At 47.5% G+C, this 20,826-nt stretch overlaps 1 protein-coding gene across 1 annotated transcript; it reads right to left on the reverse strand.

Moving 5' to 3' along the window:
* Positions 1–315: 315 nt before the first annotated feature.
* Positions 316–16,115, reverse strand: ABCC10 (ATP binding cassette subfamily C member 10). Its single transcript, XM_056488294.1, has 21 exons — positions 15,794–16,115; positions 13,337–14,705; positions 12,229–12,456; positions 11,869–12,025; positions 11,046–11,185; positions 10,495–10,574; positions 10,181–10,352; positions 9,115–9,213; positions 8,715–8,904; positions 8,262–8,339; positions 7,697–7,888; positions 7,136–7,271; positions 6,562–6,757; positions 5,500–5,843; positions 5,192–5,361; positions 4,714–4,874; positions 4,012–4,265; positions 3,555–3,700; positions 3,041–3,138; positions 2,752–2,864; positions 316–807 (listed from the first exon to the last, which is right to left on the reverse strand). Exons 1-21 carry the CDS (start codon positions 15,952–15,954, stop codon positions 672–674), a joined length of 4,620 nt encoding a protein of 1,539 aa, XP_056344269.1. The 5' UTR covers positions 15,955–16,115; the 3' UTR covers positions 316–671.
* Positions 16,116–20,826: the final 4,711 nt, after the last annotated feature.

Raw genomic sequence — 20,826 nt, forward strand, 5'->3', positions numbered from 1 at the left:
ATAGCAAAAGTGTGGGCTATCATTGCCTTAAGAATGTTGGGAAGAAGGAATCCCAGGTGCCTAGGGCAAGAGCAAGATGCTAAAACTGAAAGCTGTGGCTTTGTGCAGCTGGGAGCAGGGCAGGAGAGATAGAGAATTTTTCTTGAAGGAGCGGTCTTGAAATAAACTAGCAAGGTCCCTGGGTGCAACCTTCTGAGCTTGGAAAAGCCTTCTGGGAATAGTAGGGAGTAGATAGGGTTGTCTGTGCAGAGAGGGCATCATTCTTGAATCTCATAAGGAAATAGGTCTGGTGAGGAAAAGGCGCAAGAGCCTGAATTAACAGCTTCATGAGGATATTTTCACTTTATTTTACATTACATCTGTGAGACTAAGTCTCAAACTAGGAGTCACTGATTCTTCAGTGAGTAAAAAATCGCTCTGTAATCTCAAAGGGAAGCCTTGGCAGGGAGCAGGATCCCACCACCCAGGCTTGCACAGAGCTTGTTTAGAGTTTGCATAACAGCAGGTCAAATCTTCCCCATTAAAGGAGAGGCCACAGTGCCACCCTCCCGTCCCTGAGGACACACAGTTGCTGCCTGCAGGCGAGAATAAGCCCCTCCCTCACCTCAGCAGCTCCCGGCCCTGCAGGGGAAAGGCTGGAAAGGCTGCCTGGGCTGAGCCCAGGAGAGAGCTCATTGCTGCCTGCTGTGCAGGAGGTGCTGGAACAAGGAGCCATCTTTCTGGCTTAGGGAGGCGGGTGAATCCAGCTCTGCCACTCTCCCAGCCTGCATCACCAGCACGCGGTCCGAGTCCAAGATGGTGTTCAGCCTGTGGACAACAAATGCCAGGACACACATTGGTGGATGTGAGGAGAAGCTCTGGATGCCGCTTCCCCTGCTGTTAAGGGTGCCCAAGACATGCCCAGCATTAGGAGCTGTGGAGGATCTCCCTCTGCACTCAAGGTCACAATGCAGTGCAGCTGCCCAGAGAGCCTCTGCTCACTGCTGAAATGCAGCACCTCTTAGGAGAGCATCGTGATGCCTTCCAGTTGCTGGGCATGGCAGGGCACCAGGAGCGCAGAGGGAAGTTCTGTTGGGGGGAAGCTCAGGACATGCCTGTTTCTGGGGTTGCACAAAATGTCCCATCCCTGCAGGGGTTATTGAGTACTTTATTTACCCCAACATTTCCTCACCTGCCACCTCCCAAGGGCAGCAGAAACTGTGCATCAGCTGTTATTCCCCTGCAGTCTGGCATCTTTGCTTATGCTACTACCACCACTACTGGATTTGTAGCCTCCAGACAGCCAACCACAGGACCCACTGCACATACGTGTGCTCAGGTCTGCCCAGACTGCCAGAGAGCAGCAACCTCTGGCTCTGGATAGGGAAGACAGGACAGCAGGAATGTTTTTGTACAGTCATGCACTGTTCAGTGTGAAACTACAGCCCTATAAAGCTGCAAGTCACAAGGAAGACACTGTACAGGATTTGAGCAGGCAAAAGGCATCATGGAGTTCAAGACTCTAGTTACACATTCATCTCCAAGAGAGTGCGGGCTGCAGCACTGGAGATGACTTGAAGGGGCAAGAGACAACTACAGAGTCACTTCTCATCCTGGATTTCACCCAAAGCTGAATGGCATGAAAAAACCATGGATACAAAACAACCCCATCATCACCTTTCTCTCCCTACTGCTCTCCCGCATTGCTCTTCATCCCAATGTAGAAGGGGCTGGGGCCATCATCAACTCAGTCTTGCTGCTTTGCCTTCTGCCACTCCTTCCTCTGCTGTTTCTCCTCTTTAATTACGCCCCCATCAAAGGTGGCCTCCCCACACCCAATCCAAACACACATCTCAGCCCACAGTGCCCTTGCACTTCTACTCTATTTATGCCTAACATTCCTAGTGTAGGAACCACATTCCCTTCACACCCCTCCTGCCTCCCTCCCACACGATGTATTTAACAAGACCCACTTGATTCAGTTGCCAGGCCCAGCCCACCCTGCCTGTCATCCATCACTCCCACTCCTGTGCAGCAGGACACCAGCCCCTGCCACCTGCTCATTTGATTTTTATTTTGGTGGTAACCTCTGTGCTTTGAAAACACCCTCCATATAATTGCATAACCCTCCTTCAAAGGTTCCTCCACTTGGCAAGAATAAGAGCAGAGAACACCACCTAATGCTGATCCATCCCTTCTGTGCAGTACTCATGTTTTGCCCTCCTCCCTCTGGCTGCAACCATCTACAGCTTCTACTCTTAATCTCTCAGATGTGGGGCAATCACTGTTGTTCTGCCCTGTCTGTGCAGTGTCTATCTTGCTGGTATAAGGTGCAGGCTGGGACTAAAACTCAGGAAAACAGAACTATCCAGGAGCTGGCCTCAGCCCTTCACTGCCAGCTGTCCTGCACTGCCCTCTACTGAGCCAGGGACACCTGCTCCTACACAGTCTCCACATTGCCCCTTTCCACACCATAGTTCTCCATTACTCCTTGCCCTAATTTGGGAGAACCACAAGGAATGATTCACCTGCCCTATCGATCCCAGCAGGCAGTGCCCAGGAAGAGAACACAACTCTGGGTACATTTTTCCCCTTTCACATCCAGTTGTTCCCAGCATCCAGCAGAAAAGGCAAAAGGCAAGTCCAGCTTTGGCACTTGAAAATCCTTATCACAGAGACCTCTGTGCTCAGCTTGAGGCCAAGGAATGGCATGTGCAGTCACCTCTCCCTGTGAGTGGCAGGATGGCTTTAGGCACAGAGGTTCTTCCATACCTGTGAGCAATCGTCAGAACAGTTTTGTCAGCGAAGCGCTGGCGGATGGTCTGCTGCAGCAGCTGGTCTGTCTTCTGATCCACACTGGCTGTGGCCTCATCAATGCACAGCACCTGCCAGGGACAGAGAGTGAAGGGAACTCCCAAGCACCACAGCAGAGACCCCACTCCCTGCCTAGAGACAGCCTGAGAAGTTAGCACAGGATATCTGTTCCCATTAACCTCCCATCTGCAGCGCTCTCCTCTGCTGCCCCAGCCACCAGCAGCTCCCATGGAGGCAGTGCACTCACCTTGGCCTGCGTCAGGAGGGCTCTGGCCAGGCACACCAGCTGCCTCTGTCCCACAGACAGACTCTTTCCCCTCTCTCCCAGCTTGCTGTCCAGTCCACCTGCAGCAATTAAGATCAGCAGTCACCACATCATCTGCACAGGCCCCAAACAGCTCCACCAGTCCAAGGTTTTCCTAATAGCACACAAAATCCCAATTCTGCTCAGGCCCAGGCCTTAGGAACTGGAGCCTTTACACTTAGACACAAGCAACATCTGGCACAGTTCCCTTAGCACTAAGGCCTGGCTTATCTCTCAGCTACTCCTCTAACACTCACTGAGGCTTGAATGGCAAAATTCTGCCACCCAATGCATGACCTGCCAGTCCATTTGCCTCCTGTTCCCACACTGGTTCTAGCATGGCCTTGCCTAGCCCATTCCCTGCTGCATCCACCTCAGCTCCCTGCCTGAGCTAAGGCCTTCTCCCCTCTCGAGGAGCCCACACTCATCAGCTGCTTCTCAGTGGTTTCCAGCTCACCCATCTGAGTAACAGCATCCCACAGGTGGCACTGCTCCAGCACCTCACGGAGCTCAGCATCCGTCCGTTTTCCCTGGGGGTCCAGGTTTTCTCTGATTGAGCCACTGAACAAAAATGGATCCTGTGGGATGATGGCCAGCCTAGATCTGCAAGCAAAAGAAAGCTGAAGGCTCATGGGATAGGTTCTGCAGAAAAGCAAAGATCTATTATTTCTTTTTTCATGGGGTGTCTTAGTTTCATGGGGTGTCTTAGAGGCACAGAGACATGGGCCACATATTTAGCCTGGTTTCCTTAGCACAACTGTCAAGAAACAACAGAAAGTCTTGTAAAAACCTGCCACAATCAGAAAAGAAGGTGCCACAATAGTGAGTCCTTTGCTCCTCACTCTTTACTTTGGCATCCATCCACTGACAGCTCTCAGCCACCATCAGCTACCCTTCACTCTGCTCAGCCATACCTCAGCTCCTCCAAGCCCACCCGCTGGCTGTCAACACCATCCAGGAGAATCCGGCCTGATTTCATCTCCACCATACGGAAAAGGGCCAAGAAAAGGGTGGATTTCCCAGATCCTGTGCGGCCCACAATCCCCAGCTTCTCTCCAGGGTAAACAGTGAAGCTCACACCATCAAGTGCATTTGGCAAGCCTGTTCTGTATGCCAGGACCACTTGCTCGAACTCCACAAGCCCCTCACTTGGCCAGTCAGCAGAAACCTAAGAGGGATACACAGGTGAGAAAGGGTATAATAATGACTGATTGTCATCTTCAGCATCTCCTCTCCACAGTCCAAGCCCCATCCCTCCCTTTAGATGGTAGCTTGGCTTCTGAGCAGAATCAACATACAGCCCAGTCCCATCTCCAGCCCACCCTTAGGCTTGTTCTTCCATCACAGCTTGTATCTAGCACCCATTCTGCTTCTCTACTTCTTCCCATCACTCCAGCCTTCACCAGTTCCTGCCAGAGATTCATCCTCTCCTGGAGATATACTGGTAAAAGATGAGTGATCAAGGTGGTTTCTGGTTTTTTGATCCTTTTTGGATCCCTTTTCTGATCAAGGGTCCTCCACCCATTCACTGGAACCCTGTGATCTCCCCAGGGGGCAAGTGCAGGGCAAAGAACCAGAAGATGGGCTAGTACCTGAGAACACATTTGAGCTTTTACCTGGACCAGTTTATCCTGGGGCTCCATGGGGGTGTCTGTGGTGTACTCCTCTGTCCGCTCCACACTCACCATCATGATCTCTGTCTGAGTGAAACTGGCAATGAGGCCTGAGAGCAGGTTTGTGACAGACAGGGCATATGAGAGTGACAGGCCCACAAGTCCTGTGAGGACAAAACCATAAGCAAGAATGTCACTGGCAGGGAAGGAGCTGGCATCTTGATGGGCAGACAAAAAAAAAAAAAAACAAAACCAAAGGAAAAGTCAGGACTCTGGAGTCTGGGGTCACACTTGAGTTTGTGGATACACAGGAGCAGAGACAGGACCTGAAGCACTACACTGTGGGTGACTTGCTAGGGACAGGAAGCAGGAGCTCTGGATCTTACCCCAGTGCAGAAAAATGTGTAGCTCTTGGCTGGCAGAGTTTAAACCCCTTGGGCACAGGCTAGGAGTGGACACAGATCAATCCCTGGCAGTCTACCTGGATTTCCCAGCTGCTTCTCATGCTGGATGATGGCAATCCCTGCAATAGCAGTAACCACAGCAACCCCAATCATCTGCAAGCGGATGTCCAGCCACTTCATCACTGTGTTGCTGGCAAAGAGGCAGCGCTGGTTCAGCTCCAGACGCAGCTGATTCTCTAACTCAAACCTGTCAGGCACACAACAGAGGTTTGCACTACTCAAATTCCACTCCTGCTGCCCCAGACCAAGGGCATTCCAGCCACCCTGTAACCAGCCCCACCAGAGGAAGGCCTTGGCCTATAAAACCAAAGCTCTGTCTGCTCACCTCTTTGCTGCCCTCATGGCTCTGATAGTGCTCAGTCCCGAGAGGGTCTCTGAGAAGTGGGTGTAAATGGGAGACAGGGTGACACTGTGGAGGCGCTTGAGCTCCCGGGATGTGAATCGGTAATAGCGCTGAACGAGGAAGTAGACTACAGCCAGAGGGAGCAAGACCAGACCAATCCAAGGGAGGCCATAGGTTATTATCACCAACATGCCCAAGAGCCCGTAGATGTTGGCTAGGAAGATGTTGAGGATAAATGGCAGGCTGTCATCCACACAGTATATGTCTGAGGAGAAGCGGTTCAGGATCCGGCCTGTTGGTGTGGTGTCAAAGAAGGTGACTGTGGCCTGGCAATAAGGGAACCAGACAGTAAGAGCCAGTCAGCTGTGGTGAGATCCAACCACAGAGCAGTGTGCAGGAGAGCAGCACCAAGGGGAGCAGATAAGGCCACAAGGCGGTGGCTACCACAACCCAATTCCTAACCTCAGCCCCTAAAGCCAGCATCCACTAGCAGCCAAACAACTCAAGTTGGTGGTTTGCTTGTGTAGCTGACAGCTACTGAGAAAGCAGGCACTCAGATACCATGATGGCCTAACAGTAGCAAGGCAAATCTAGCCTCTAATCCAAACTTCCAATCCCCTAATCCTAACTCTAGCCTGAGGACCTAAGGAAGCCAAAAACATGAAGAAAGTTAACTGACAAGTGCCAGCATCAGCCCTAGATCTTGCTTAATGACTCCTTCCAACCTCATCTAAACCTGAACTCACCATCCTGTAAAAGCTACTTTCACTTGACTGGCCTCATCTTGGCTATCCATCTAAGCCTAATGAGTGAATAGATGCAGGTGGGAGCCATAAATCATCCTTCCGTGGAATGAACAGGACTCATTTTGAACCCCAGCTCATTGGCCCCTTGTGCTGGCTGTGGTGCAGTCCTTTTTGAATACAGTCCTACCAGCCAATACCAACAGAAACCTTAATTGATCTCCCACACCCTTACTCCCAGCTATGAGAAGAATGTCAGCTTGCAGCAGCCTCAGCCTGCTCTGGACTGTGTGCCCATTACCTTTAGAATCCTTTGGAGCAGTCGGTCATGAATGACAGCAGCAGCACGGACAGTGCCAAAAGCAAAAAGGAACGCCCGAATAATGGTGAAGAGGGAGTTGGCCCCTGCAATGCTCCCATAAACTATCAGGTAGAAATTCACATCCTCTGAGCCATTGGGAGGGGCTGGTGTCTTGTCCAGATCTTGAATGGGGGAACTGGAAAAAAAGAGGATGATTATGAATCTGCTAATATCCTCCTGACAGTAAACTCATAGACAGGGCATGAGAACCCAAGAGCATACTCCAGGAGAAATCAGGATACTTTAGCCTGTTATTCCTGTTACACCCCTTTGGCATGTTGGGACAAATACTCCGATTACTATGCAGCTAGGGGGTCTTCCATCAGCCCTAGACAGAAACCTTTTGGGCACATCATCAGGTCAGGGGTTTTGATTCTCTTTTTCAAAGCAGCCACACACATCCCCTGAAGTGAAATAGTCAATTTATCTATCGCTGCTCTCCAGGATCTTCACAGAAAACGCACTTAAGGACATTTCCAGCTTCCTTTGGCACCTCCAGACCATATTCACTTACACAAGCCCAGCAGTGGAGAAGAGAAGTAGCTCTGGGGAAGGCAGGGAAGATGAGCAGGCCATCACAGAGGTATTTGCTGTCTGGGATATGCTGGAGATCCAGTATGACAGCCACCAATCCGAGATATTTCTGGATGCTACAGAGAAAGACAGACTATGTAAAGAGAAATTCTACTTTTGAATCAGCAAATATGAAGCAGACAAGCTGAAGGGGAAGCTGCTGGACAACTTTAGTATAGTCTTGCTGCCCAGCATAGTCTTCCCCCTGTTAGTAGTAGAGCAGGAGTGAGGGAACAGCCTTGAGCTGCAGCAGGACAGAGCACTGCTACAGAGATACGCTAATGCAAATGCAGCAGCGAGATGCCAGGTATAGTTCCCATGTGTGCCTCCTCCCTACTGAAGTAACTCTTTGAGCTACTTTAATTTGGGGAAGAGAAAAGTGGTCTTCCTGCTACAGGGAGAACAGTTAAAGCCCTGGTGTCTTTTCTTCTGGATTCCATACAACCAGGGAATGAGACAAGAAGAGAGAAGTGTCTAAAGACAGATGGGGTCACTCTCTCACCTTGCATCAGGAACAATGAGAAGAGGATTGATATTGCCAAGCAGCTGCCCATTGCCATCCAATAGGCCTTGTACACCTCAAAAGCCACTGCCCCTTCTTTTTTCTCTTCCTCCTTGTGGATGGGATTATTGTTTTGGGTTGGTTCTTCTGCCGCTGTTTCTATGGTCTCTTCCTGTCCCTGTTCATTAGGGGCTGTGGGAATGGATACAAAAGCAAAGGTCAGTGAAGTGTTAAATTCTTCCTGCAGCTGTACCTAACTGTGAACAGAGCAAGTCTAAACTATGTGGGACACTTTTTTTCCCACTTTCAAGAAGTGCACCAACCCTGTCATTTCATCATCCAAAACTGGACTACACGTGGAACAACAGGTTCAAACACTGCTCCAGACCAATACCCAATGATACATGGGCCTCCTGTCCTTCTGTGTATACACCACCCACATGTCAGCACTGCCACGGCAGAACAAGATGGTGAGAGTTCTGCTCTAAGGCCAGCAGCCAGACAGATTCTGTCTGGAAGGTCAGCTCCACTGCCCCAGCTACCCTTAAGTTCATCAGGAATAGACCTTTATCCTTATGGCCCTTGTCTGTATCCTTGAATTTGGGGAAGGCTTCAACAAGTGGCAGAATATCAGCTGGTGTGCCTGTAAAGAGAGACATGCAAATTCTTCAGTATCTGTGAGGAACAGGTGACAACTTTCCACCTTCCCACTGCCTCTTGCTCTCTGACATGACCCAGTTTTGTTCTCTCATAACATTCCCTAGTTATACAGCAACTGTACCCTTGAAGGCTCCACTCCATTCAACCCGTTACATCCTTCTGCCTCATCAGCTCCCCACATCTAGGGCTGTCTTGTTTTATCTGCACATCTGTACATTCTATTCCACCCCATCTTTGCCCACATGCAGTGTTTTCAGTGTCCTCTTTTATCACTGGGTTCCCCACTAGTTAATCTAATTTCCTCAAGCCATTCCAAGACAAAGGCATAAGTGAATGCCTGAGAAAACAGACAGTGTACCTGTCTTAACTATCCTGCCATTGTCCACCAGCAGCAAGGCATCAGCCTTCTCCAAAAACTCTGTCCTGTGAGTGCAAAGGACCCTGGTCTTATGTTTGAGAGCTCCGAAAATGCATTTCCGCATAATATGGTTGGCTACGTCTGCATCAACAGCAGCCAGGGGATCATCAAGCAGGTAAACTTCTTTCTCCTAGGGGACAAAAGAAAAAAGGATACAGCTGCTGACTTGCTGGAGCAGGCGGTGCTGTGGAGAAAAGTCCAAGTGTCTCCATGTGGCACGACCTTTAGGCTAGCACAATATTCTTTAAAGACATGCTGCCAGAGCTCACTGTACAGCTGAGTGCTTCCAGCCTCTTTGTCTTGGCATGATCTGCCACACAGTAACTCCTTTGTTATTTACCTGGTAAATTGCTCTGGCAAGCGCTATTCGAGCCTTCTGTCCCCCACTGAGTGTCACACCATTTTCACCCACTTCTGTCTGATCACCTGCTGGTAAGATCTGAAATATTCAAGAAAATAATTTAGAAAGGGACAGGAAATTTCTGGGGACCCAAAACCAGGACACAGGGGCCCCTCTCCAGCCTCTGGCAGTAATTTCTAAGGCTGACACCAACAATTAAACAATGCAACAGTCTATACACTGGTTCTAACTGACAACCTTTATTTATGCAATGAAAATCTTTTACACTCTAAAAAGTGGAGTGGTCACATCTGAGCTACCCATTGACAGCAACTTCTGGTCCAAGATAATTGCATACAATAATTTTCTGTGAGAACAAGAGCTGTGCCTGCATTAAAATTATGTCAGGGTCCTTCCAAACAGTGTGGCAATAGAAACTACCAAATTTCAGTACCTGGAAATAAGTCTCCTCTCGGTTTGGTAGCATAGGTGTATTCTACTAAATCTCAAATAAAAATCTTGGCTTTATAGAGTATTCATAGGTCCAGCCAAAACAAACAGGAGCTGCTAAAGCTTGGCACTTCAGAAAATCAGGCATCAGCTTATAAACTGGGAGAAGGCTAGCTTTCTACCATATATACAGCCAGATTTACTGACTAACACAGTCATAAACCTCAAATTTAGAATATACGTCAGGAGCACTGACTTAGCCCTTCCAAATCCCAAAGAAGTTGCTTCTGATCCCCCACCTCCAAAAAACATCAGCTGCTGATAGATTCTGCCTGAAAAATCCAATGGTCATCAGCTCTACAAGAACAACTCCTTTCCTCAGGATGAAGAACTTTTGGCTCAGCAGCAGAAGAAACCACCCAAAGTGCTACAATAGTGACTTCACACCTTAAAGCTCACCAGGAATGGTGTGGGCTTGGTGATCAAAGCAACACTGTGTGATGGGACATGGGAAAAGTAGCCTATACCCTGAAAGAATAAGGACTGATCCTAGTGAGGCTCAGGATGTAAAAGCCCACCAAGTAGGCCCAGGCAGGTTTACAGTCTAGGCACTCACTTTTAGGTCCTCAGAGAGGGCACAGGCCTCCAGCACCTCCTCGTACAGCCTGGCATCATATTCTCGCCCAAAAAGGATGTTTTCACGGACAGTGGTAAACTGTATCCAAGGCTCCTGTGTGGCCAGACCAAATCCTTGCTCCAGGTCACAAACGAACACTCGTCCACCTTGTCTGCAAGCACAACAGAAGTGGGTATAAAGGGCAACAAAGAAATACTGCTGGCAGGTCAAAATTACCTACAAGTTGTACTGGACAGTTCCCATCTGCCTTGGCATGGAGGGACCAGGCAGGGAAAAGTCTTTAGGCTACTTACTTAATGAGCTCTCCAGTGATAGCTGCAAGCAGAGAACTTTTGCCAGAGCCAACCTTCCCAACAACCCCCAGGAGCATTCCCTGCAAAGGGAAATGAAAAGAAGCAACCTGATGTGCTGGTAATACAGGGTAGCTTGTCCAGATGTCCTGAGCCACATGCAGCCTGTAAGGAAGCTGGCTGCCAGGACCATCTCACATGTCCAGCAGCGCAGCTGGGTACAGCTGTCAGATAAACCAGACTCCTGATGTGACAGGACACAGATTTGAGTGTTAACTTCAGAGCCCTGCTCTGTTCCCTGTCCCTTTTTCTTCTGTAGCAACAGTAGAAATCAGAGAGAACTAGTTCACCCCCTGTCAGTAAACCATGGATGTTGTGTAGTACTTTTCAGCTCTCAGACATAATATGCATCCAGTGCCTTTTGACTAAGAGAACATTTTGATGCATAGCTCCTAAACTGAGGAAAACATGCCACCTCTGCTCCAGTATTTCTAGTTTCCAGCATTTTTTCTCTAGTGCCATTTTTCTGTGTTATCTCCCATGTCCTTGCTCACCTTTCTCACTGACAGGTTCTCAATGTGCAGTTGCAGAGTGCCTGTGGATGAGGGCTGCCTGGTGCTTTCCTCCTCAACTGGCACCCAGGAGAAGGCTGCACATTTCATCTCCACAGCAGTAGCAGTATCTGAAGGGCTATCTACAAGTGAAAAGCAGAACAGCAAAGCACTGCTATGAGAAGACCAGAAAATTAAAGGCCCCTGGCATCACCAATACCATCAGCTTTGTTCCCAAATGCAGAGACCATGGACGAGGCCCTTGACCCATCCACAAAATGAGACTCTTGCCTACTGACTTGCCCTTAAACTTACACATCCCTTCTTCCAACCCTCCTGTCTCCAGCTCACACCAGACACAGCTGTCTGGGAGACACTGTAAAGATATAACCTGGTTTATTATTGCTGAAGGTAAAAGAAAGGCAGGGATCTAGCCAAAGGCGATGAAAGAGGGGAAGGGAGCTAATATGGCTCAGGAGAGGGGCAGCCACTCAAGCCTTTCTGCCAGGTGAAGCCAAGTTTCTTGATGGCTTGAGTGTCAGAAGAGCTTTGGCCAAAGGACAGAGTGAGCTGCTTGTTCTACTGGACACTAATGGCTCTGTGGGGACAGGCAGTGGCTTATGGTTGGTAAAGTGGAGTGTTACAGCCTTTGTCTCCTGCTTTCCACAGAAATTAAGAGAAGTGTATCCACTCTGCTTCTACCCAACTGAACATCTTGAGTAACAGGGTGACAGCCAGCTGCCTTCCAGTACTGCCCCTGGGCCTTGCACCTCAGCTGTCTGCTCTGAACATCTGCTGACAGGCCTAGCAGATTCCTTAACATTACCTAGGGCATAATAAGCTTCCAGGTCCTGGTCCATGAGTTCAAAGAATTGCTGGATTCGATCCAGGGAAACTTTGGCCTCCAAGATCGCATTCAACACCCATGGGAAGCCGTTGAGGGGTAGAATAAGCATCCCAACAAGGGCCAATGCTGTGAACACCTGCATGGGTAAGCAAACAGCCATGAGCTGGAGCCAGTACCTACCTTGTATCCTCCAAACAGCTTCACCAGTGAGAGCTTGGAGAGCTGTGGAGAGACATGGGCTGGGTTTATTTCCCAGAGAAGATGCTTCAGGACTGCAGTTCCACTGTAGACTGTGTTCTGCACAGGACACGTTTGGAGCTCTCTCTACTACCTACTCACCTTTGTGGCAGTGAGCTGGTGGCCCAAGAGGACATAGGTGATGAAGATGGCAATGGAGACAACAACAGGCACTGCTGCCCACATGTACACGCACAAAGCATCCAGGTAGCTGACGGTCCGCACTTTCTGCAGCTCTTTAGCCCGGCAGGCATTTATCCTGGTGCTGAAGTGCTTCTCCCAGGCATAAAACTTAATCACACGAATGCCACATAGGAACTCTGTCATTAGCTGCAGGCAACAAGGCAAACAACATCAAACAAACAGTGCCCAGGCAGCCTGGGCTGTGCCTGGGTGTGCAGTTGTCTCCTGATAACATTCCTAAGATGTTAGGAACCATTTATTGCTAATAAAGACAAGTGACAACTATCGGAAGCAAGCTGACTGTGCCTCTGCCCAACATTAAAGAAAACTAACAAGAGAGACTTCATTCAGCAAACCAGTCTTACAACACTTGGAGTTCAGATACAACTCTGGTAGACGCCCCTTCTGTTGGGAAAATAAGTATTTTTAAAGCTGGCAACAGTTCTAACAGGGAGCTGACCTATGTTTCATGTTTCTGAAGCACAAGTGAAACTACTGTCCCCTCAAATTAGAGACAAAATACGAAAAGGTGGGAATCAAATGTCCGACATGTGGTGAGAAGAGATGGCACTGCAAATACAGGAAAAGCAGTGCAAAAGATGACTGAGAGTGCCAAGCCTAGAGCCATATAAAATTACATTCATGACCATTGCCTTTGTCCAGACTTCAAGCCCCTTTAGCATTGATGGCATCACTGGAGAAATAGGATAGATGCATATCTAGAGGAAGCCATCTTACCTTAACTACTACACACAGAAAAGAAACTTGCAAGGGAACCTAAATTAGCCCAGGGACAAGACAAGCATTGGAGTGGTGGTGAAACTACATTACTCTGAAACACCTTTGACCAAAGTGTGTGTGTTTGTGTGTGTTTGTCTGTATGTGTGTCTGTGCCCCCCTTCTAGCATTTTTCTCAACAGGTACAATTCAATGAATCTGCCTTGAATCACGACCAGTGGCCAAGAAGCCAACGTTTTGGGACAAACAGGGAAAAATACAAACCCAGTGAGATGCCACTGCTCCTCACCTTGACTCGTGTGTCCTTGTGTGCCAGCATCTTCTTGTTGTTCACCATGATGCGGTTAGCTATGATCTTGTTGATGGGCACGAGCAGCAGCGCCAGGGCCATGCCTCCCAGAAAGGCTATCCCCACTTGCTGGTGGAGGAGGTAGAGGGTAATGGCAAGCTGGACAGGCAGGCTCCACAGCTCGTGGAAGCTGCGGCAGAAGTTGACCAATCTATTGGTGTCCGTGCTCATGAAGTTGACGATCTCCCCCACGGTGAAGCGCGCCAGGCTGGTGCCGCTGACACGCAGAGCCTTGCGGTAGATGGCGGAGATGACGGCGGCCCGCACCATCAGCGCCACCTTGTTAATCTCATAGTTGAACTGGTTCCGCAAGAGAGCGCCCAGGAAGGAGCCAGTGAAGAGCCCCAGGGCATACAGGACCCCGTGGCTCAGGGGCTCCTGCCGGGACTCCATGAAGTTCACCAGCAAGTTCAGCAGCAGAGGACCTGAAAAATCCAGCAGGCCGCCAGCCAGCTTGAGAAGGCCAAGGCTGTAGAAACGAAGCCCAAAGGCCGCATGCAGCACTGACACGAGGCGCACAGCTCCCTGGGCATGGTGTGGGCTGTCTGGAGCATCACTACTCCCATCAGCTCCAGCAATGATTGGGCTGGTAAGAGACACTGTCTCCTCCTCTGCTTGGTGAAGAGCTGCTTTCTTCTGCCAGCAAGAGTAGAACCGGTCACAGACCCTGGCAGTCTGGAGCTGGCGAGGAAGCACATAGACATCCTGTGGCTGGTTCAGCTTCTGCTGGTAGCCACGCTTCATAAGGGGGTTCATCCAGATGTAAAAGAAGCGTGAGAGCCAGCTCTCACCATCTTCTGCCACTCTCTGCTGGCCAGGCACTGGGATCTCTGGCCCTGAGATGGGCTGGTCTTGTTGCCAGGAGCAATTGATGGAGTGAAAGTCTTGCCTGCCAGCAGTGGGGAAGAGGTAGCTGACCACATAGGCAAGCAGAGAGGCCAGCTGCAGACAGAGAATGGCAAACCTGGAGGAGACCCCGGGGTGGCCAGGGGACCAAGCTGTCCCGCTGTGGCAGTACCACACCAGTGTGATGATGAGGGAAGGCAGGGGTAAGAGGGTGAGGAGAGCCAGGGCTGCAGGGCCCCTGGTGAAGCCATGAACCGACCTGCGGAGCATGAGAAGAGCAAAGCCATGCACCAGCCATGTCAGGGCAGCGGTGCCATTGGCCAGCACTTCCAGGTACACAGGGCCCAGCTCCTGCTGGGAAATGGTGGCTGGGATGGTATCAGCAAAGAATAGGCCAGCAAGTACGAAGGAGGTAGCGATTCTGCACCCCCAGCTTGGCCTGCAAGGCGCACTGGAGGCAGACCTTGAGGAGGAGGAAAGAGCAGTGAAATAAATTAGTTGAAATTCCACTGCCTCTCAGTCAGTACTGTCCTTTCTTCCTCTCCTCCATATTTATATTTATATTTATATTTATATTTATATTTATATTTATATTTATATTTATATTTATATTTATATTTATATTTATATTTATATTTATATTTATATTTATATTTATATTTATATTTATATTTATATTTACATTTACATTTATATTTATATTTATATTTATATTTATATTTATATTTATATTTATATTTATATTTATATTTATATTTATATTTATATTTATACATTCACTCCTACCTCCCTAGATCTGTAACTTTTTCTGACTGCAGGCATTGCTAAACTACATCAGGTCAATACAGCCCACTCTGATCAATACCAGAAATTTAGATATTACCAAAGAAAAGCATTTCTTTACAGAAATTTGTTTGCGAATTACACTCCAATCCTTGAGGATCAACAGCAAAAAACGTATATTTAACCTCTTTAACACAGATTTTGGATTACAAAATGCTCTGTGTCACATCTCTGATCCTTGATTTCCTTGTCTGTGAGATATTTTTTCTAGAAACATTATTTTTATCACTGTAGTTTCAGTGATACTGTGCTTATGAAGTCTATCATTGCCCATCAAAATACTTCATTATCACTGGATTCTTTGTGGCCTTTCAGCATCAGTGAATGTTGTCATGTTTACAAATTTCAGAAGAGAGCAAACAGAAAAACAATTTTTCATTTCTCTGAACTCCTTATTGCCTTTTGTACATCTTCTATGCCACCTTTGATTTAGATCCTCTCCCAGAATACTCTCAGTTTCCCCAGTCCTCATTAACTGAAAAAGTTTTTAATTACATTCTGTGATTTTATGCCCATAACCCCCTATATTTTTTCTGTATTGCTTTCTGTACACTGAATTAAGACAGATGCTGTCAAATATAATAACATTATAATACTGTGTCCTTCTCTAATTACATATTCAGCACATGATAGATACAATTTCCAGCCTTTCCACCCCACCTCCCGTCCTGCATAATAATCAAGAGCCAGACAAGTCAGTTGTCATACCTTGGAGTGCCAATGAAGCAGGCACTGACCACTGCAAGGATCACATGAGGAATCACACTTAATGTCAGCTGGTTAAAGCAATGGCCAATGCTGCCACGAACCCACACAGGGACTGGATCTTCTGGGCTGGTCCCACACAAACCAGCCAGGATATTCTCCATCCTTTGCTGGCAATTCAGTGTGAGAGACAGAATGTCCTAAAGAAAAAGCAGCATGAGGTGAAAAACATATGAACTACAGCCCCAGTCCAAGATGGAGTGATGAGTAATTAATACAGAGCTAGAAGCAAGTTCCTGGGTCAAAGTCCAAGCCCGGCTATTGTTCACTCACTATCACATAACTTAGTTCATAAAATGATCAAACTCCAGCTAAAAATACATTATGTTGTTTATTCCCTTAAGTCACCGCAGGACAGCAATGCCCTGTGAATTTGAGGCTTTCTTATTTCCAGCTATTTTTTTTTTTTTCCACGGCGAGTTTATCCTCTGTAAGTAGTATAAAGAAATATTGTCCTTTCTATGGATCGGTATGAAAAATATTTTGAGCTGCTTAAGCAATAACCTATTCATTGTGTCTCCACGGTACTCCTTAAGGCAGCGTGTGCCATGAAACAGCCCCCAGCGGCAGGGGAGGATGCTGGTGCCCATCCTGGGAAACAGGCGGCACCGCTGAGCTACACAGACTGTGGCACAGCTGGGACTGAAGCACAGCTCGGAAGGCCTGGCTTCATTCGGATTTCTGCTCGCCCCAGCCCGTCCCATCTCCAGCGCGGGGCCGGCACTCGGGCGGGGGCACTGCAGCGCCGCGGCTGCGACCCCGCCACAGCGGCCCGGCACGGGGCCGGGCCCCTCCCACTCGGGCCGGGGGCGGGCGCTGCTGCCGCCGCCTTCCCGGAGCCGGGCGGGCCCCCGGCCGCCCCGCCGCCCCCCGTGCCCCCGCCGCCCCCGGCCCGGTACCTCGGCTCCCCGGCGGCGCCGCCCCGCGCGCCCCTGGCGGCCCGGAGGACTCGGGGCAGCCCCGGCGGCGGCGGGGCCCGAGCGGGATCCGGGTCCCAGCGGGATCCGGCTCCGAGGCACAGGCCGAGCTGAGAGGGAAGAGCCAGGCGATGCAGCACTTCTACCTCCCGGTTAAAAAGTGTAAATTACCCAGACCGAAAACCGGGCTCCAGCCGTGAACAAGGGTGATTTTCCCCAAATTCTTCCAGTTCTGTCCCGGTGATCTTATCCTTCCCCTTCTTCTCCTATGATTTTTGGCTCACAGCACCAGATGCACATCACAGACTTATAGTGTCACCGTGTACCAGCATAAGAATATTTATGAACCACTGTGTTGTGCAAACATCAACAGGTATAGCCCAGGTAGTGGTTACAGGTATAAATGTATTTTTACAGGTACAGCATTCTTTGCGTGTAGACAGTGCTACAAGATGAAAATGACATTACTATGGGAGCACCTTGCCAATAACACATCAGTCTACGCACAGTGGCAGAGGTCTGGCACAGTGAGAGATCGTGATGTTAAGCTGACATCTGAATAACGCAGGGTAAACGAATCGTCTGTTTCACCTGTGTTGTGTTCAGTGACTGTCTGGAGCACACAAGCAAGCAGCACCCCCAAATGTGCCACCCATTCTTTACTATATAGTATGTTGCACTTGGGTGGGGGGAGTAAATGGACAACTTCCAGATGAGATAAAGCAAACCAGAGAGGGCATCCAGCTCCATCTGCTCTGGACTATTATACAGTAACAGGAGAGTGCTGTAAATGTCAACACACTACCTAGCAATTTTAGCTGCTGCTGGTGATTTTTATAGCTGATGATCTAAATGTTTCAACTATCCCAAACCCTCTCTCATTACTGTATTGCAAGGGAAAATAAGCATATCCCTGTAAATAACACATCACAGGTAGAAAACTTTACTTTGAACATGCAGCTCACCAGAGATACAAAAAGCATTTTGAGCTTGGAGGTGTTACCAGTGCAGTGCTGAGGAAGGAAAGTATCAGTGGCATTCCGGAGAAACACGGCATTCTGGCCGAGTGTGGAACAGCAGAGACAAGAGCAAGAGCTCAGTGGCCACACTACTCTCTAACCACAGTTTCCTTGAAAGGAGCAGGAGAGTGCATTTTCTCTGCAAGTCTCTCTCTCTCTCTCTCCATTCCCTCCTTATTTAATCAACATTTCTCACATGCCTGAAAGCAATCTTTGTGTGTCAGAGTTGCAAGGTTGCCTTTACATGACCAAGCTATTCATACTGTACACCATATTTGGCCAGCCTGCTCTTTTCCCCCACAGGTCATCCAAAGGTTTCTAGACTAAACTTCCTGAAGAGGCCTTGAGAGTAATTTTTTGCCCTCTCTGCTCAGGCAACCTTCCCTTCAACAAAAATGCTGTGAAAGCAGAAAACTCTCAAAACAGCAAGTAGGGGTTGTGTGAGCATGAAGCACTGAATTGCACACAAGTGAAGCTGATTTCAGATTTCATATTTCATGGCTCTAATATTTATTTCCAAATGAAACAAACAAACGAAACCAGACAACATAAAATGTCCAAAACCATCCAAACAAATAGCCCCAAAATACCCACAACCCCAACCAAACAAGTACTTTCCGTGTCTTAATAAGATACCAGAGAAGTTCCCATATATCAACAAAGGACAACCTTTCTCCCCTGAGCTAATCACTCTCAGAGCTTTTCCATTTGGCCACACTGTATTTAGCATTATCTTTTTTCACGTGCTGCATCCTGCTTGCTCATCTCTCCTAACCTCTTCAGGTTCAAAACCATGAACTTTATCACTTCACCTGAAGTGACAACTGTCTCATGCCACAGATTCCTTTTTGGTCCAGACAGCATTGCCTACGCATATAGGAAAACTAACACAAAGGGTATTAAAAAAGGAACACCAGGAAAATACCAGTCCATCCTAACTGATCTGAAATCACTTTGCCTGTTCTGCATAAGTGCATTTAAAGAGCATCACAGCAATAACTGAAGTAAGCATTCTTCCTTTCCCATGCTTCCTTTTGGCTGTTTCCTCTACTCCTGAATATTGTTGCCTATGCCATTTACTGCTATGTATTTGATTGATTTAAGATGTGCAGCACGTGGAGTACAGGCTGGTGGCTATATTGCTTACAAAATACCTTGCACACTATATATATATATATATATATATATATATATATATATAATAATAATACACCTAGTAATCATAAAAAAAACCCAGAGCATTCAAAATTGAAAAAAAAACCCCATCACCATTAGGTTTAATTTAATCCACCTCCACAGGCCATGCAGGCCAGATTTTATTCACTACTATCCAGAGTTTGTTAATGCTTTAGATTGATAAATCCCAGTGAGGAAGCACTATCTGGCAAAGGGAGACTGCCCCCCCTTTCTCTGATGCATTTGTTTTGTAACAGATTACTTAATACCAATCCCAGGACTCAGGGAGTCAGTGTAGGCTGCATGCCCATTCTACTTCCCAGCTATAAGTAAATATTGAGCTGAAACAGAAGCCAGCCTAGACAAGCCTTAGATTCAGAATTATCAACCTTGTAATTATAGATATAAAATCTCTGAAAGCAATTGTCTATTTGGATGCATTTTCTGTGCTGCCAGCCAGGACTCTGCTGTCAGCTGAACCATCCTCAAATTCCATGACGACACAGCCAAGGAAGATTTGATTACTTGGCTCAGTCCAAAATTTTTCATGAACAGGCTGCTTTGCCTGGACCTGAAGGCACAAGATAGATATTGTGCCCTGTTTTCCAGGGAAAAAAATTAATGCCAAGTTCAGGAGACAGAGGAGTATCTTCTCCGGCATCTCCTCACGAAAACACCAATTCTAGAAACACAGAAACTGTCTTTGTAGTTACTCACAGCCTAGCCATTCAACATTAGATGGTTGTCTCATGCCCTTGGATCTAGTCTTGACTCAGACAAGAAGGTAAAAAATTATAATTAAGGTATTACATTTTTCCCTTTTACTGGTCTGCTTCTTAACCTAATGGTCCAACCTGAATTAACTTCAATTCTGATTTCTGTTTACTTGTTTATACAAAGCTACTCCTAACTTTTCTTATTCTGTTCTTTCTGAATGTCATTTGCTCCCCTTTCTAATTTGGGGCCTAATGAGAATTCAGAGGCACCTTATTACCTCAACATTGCCCTCAGCAGCCAGTTAGCTAAAACCTCTCCAAGCAGCAGCTAATTGCAAGTTCAACTATGAGCACTGGAATTCCAAAGAGGAGTTTAGGAGCTGAACTTCTAGCAGAACAGACTGACTGGCACCTCTGTCATCCAGTGAGAGTCCAGAGCACTAATTGTAGGGATGCTACAAAAACCTCTGCAAAGCAGGTAATGACCTTGCCTCTTTTAATCCCTGAGACAAACTGTAGTGTTTCCTCTTCCAGCTATGTGAAAACTTTCAGTTTGCTCTGCACCATTTGGCCTAGATTTCAGTACTGATTTTAGGAATAATTTAACTGGGTCCCACTATGGATGCTCAGTCCCTTTAAAAATTTAACTTAGTAAGGTATGTGGTTAAAAGATGATACTACATCTAGTTGAAAATGAGTTTATAAATTGCAATTATAAATTTTAATTGTAAGGCAATGCTCAGTAAGATGACAGGGTGCTAGAAAATGCTAATGAGCACTGGTCAGTCTCCAACAAATGGAATTTTTCTCTTAGGAAGTCTTTTAACATCATAACACACAGGGTGTTTGCTTTCTTTTTACCATTTCTCTCATGAGCAGTTTTCTTACTGGTGTGCAGATAAGATGCTTTAATGAACTTTCTCTTCAGTTTTTATTATTTGGATTCTTTCACCTTCCAAATGTCACTAAAATCTATGATCAGAAACTACCAGAATATCTCCTATGTGACTCCTTTGGACATAAGGCAAAAAAGTCAGAAAAAAAAAAATCTGGCATTTTGCAAAGTTTTTAGATATTAGATGCATAACTACTATAGAAAACTGAATTTAAAAATGTTTTGCTGAGTTTCTTGGGTTTGTGGCTTTTTA

This window comes from Oenanthe melanoleuca, chromosome 3 (assembly GCF_029582105.1).
Source record: "Oenanthe melanoleuca isolate GR-GAL-2019-014 chromosome 3, OMel1.0, whole genome shotgun sequence".
NCBI classification, from domain to species: Eukaryota; Metazoa; Chordata; class Aves; order Passeriformes; family Muscicapidae; genus Oenanthe; species Oenanthe melanoleuca.

Excerpts from the sequence above, each read along its gene's own strand:
- ABCC10 (XM_056488294.1), bottom strand. The coding sequence starts at position 15,954 with ATGGAGAATATCCTGGCTGGTTTGTGTGGGACCAGCCCAGAAGATCCA. Across the intron at positions 4,266-4,713 it reads CCCAGGATAAACTGGTCCAG|GTTTCTGCTGACTGGCCAAG; the intron begins GTAAAAGCTCAA and ends TATCCCTCTTAG. Across the intron at positions 2,865-3,040 it reads CCCTCCTGACGCAGGCCAAG|GTGCTGTGCATTGATGAGGC; the intron begins GTGAGTGCACTG and ends TGTCCCTGGCAG.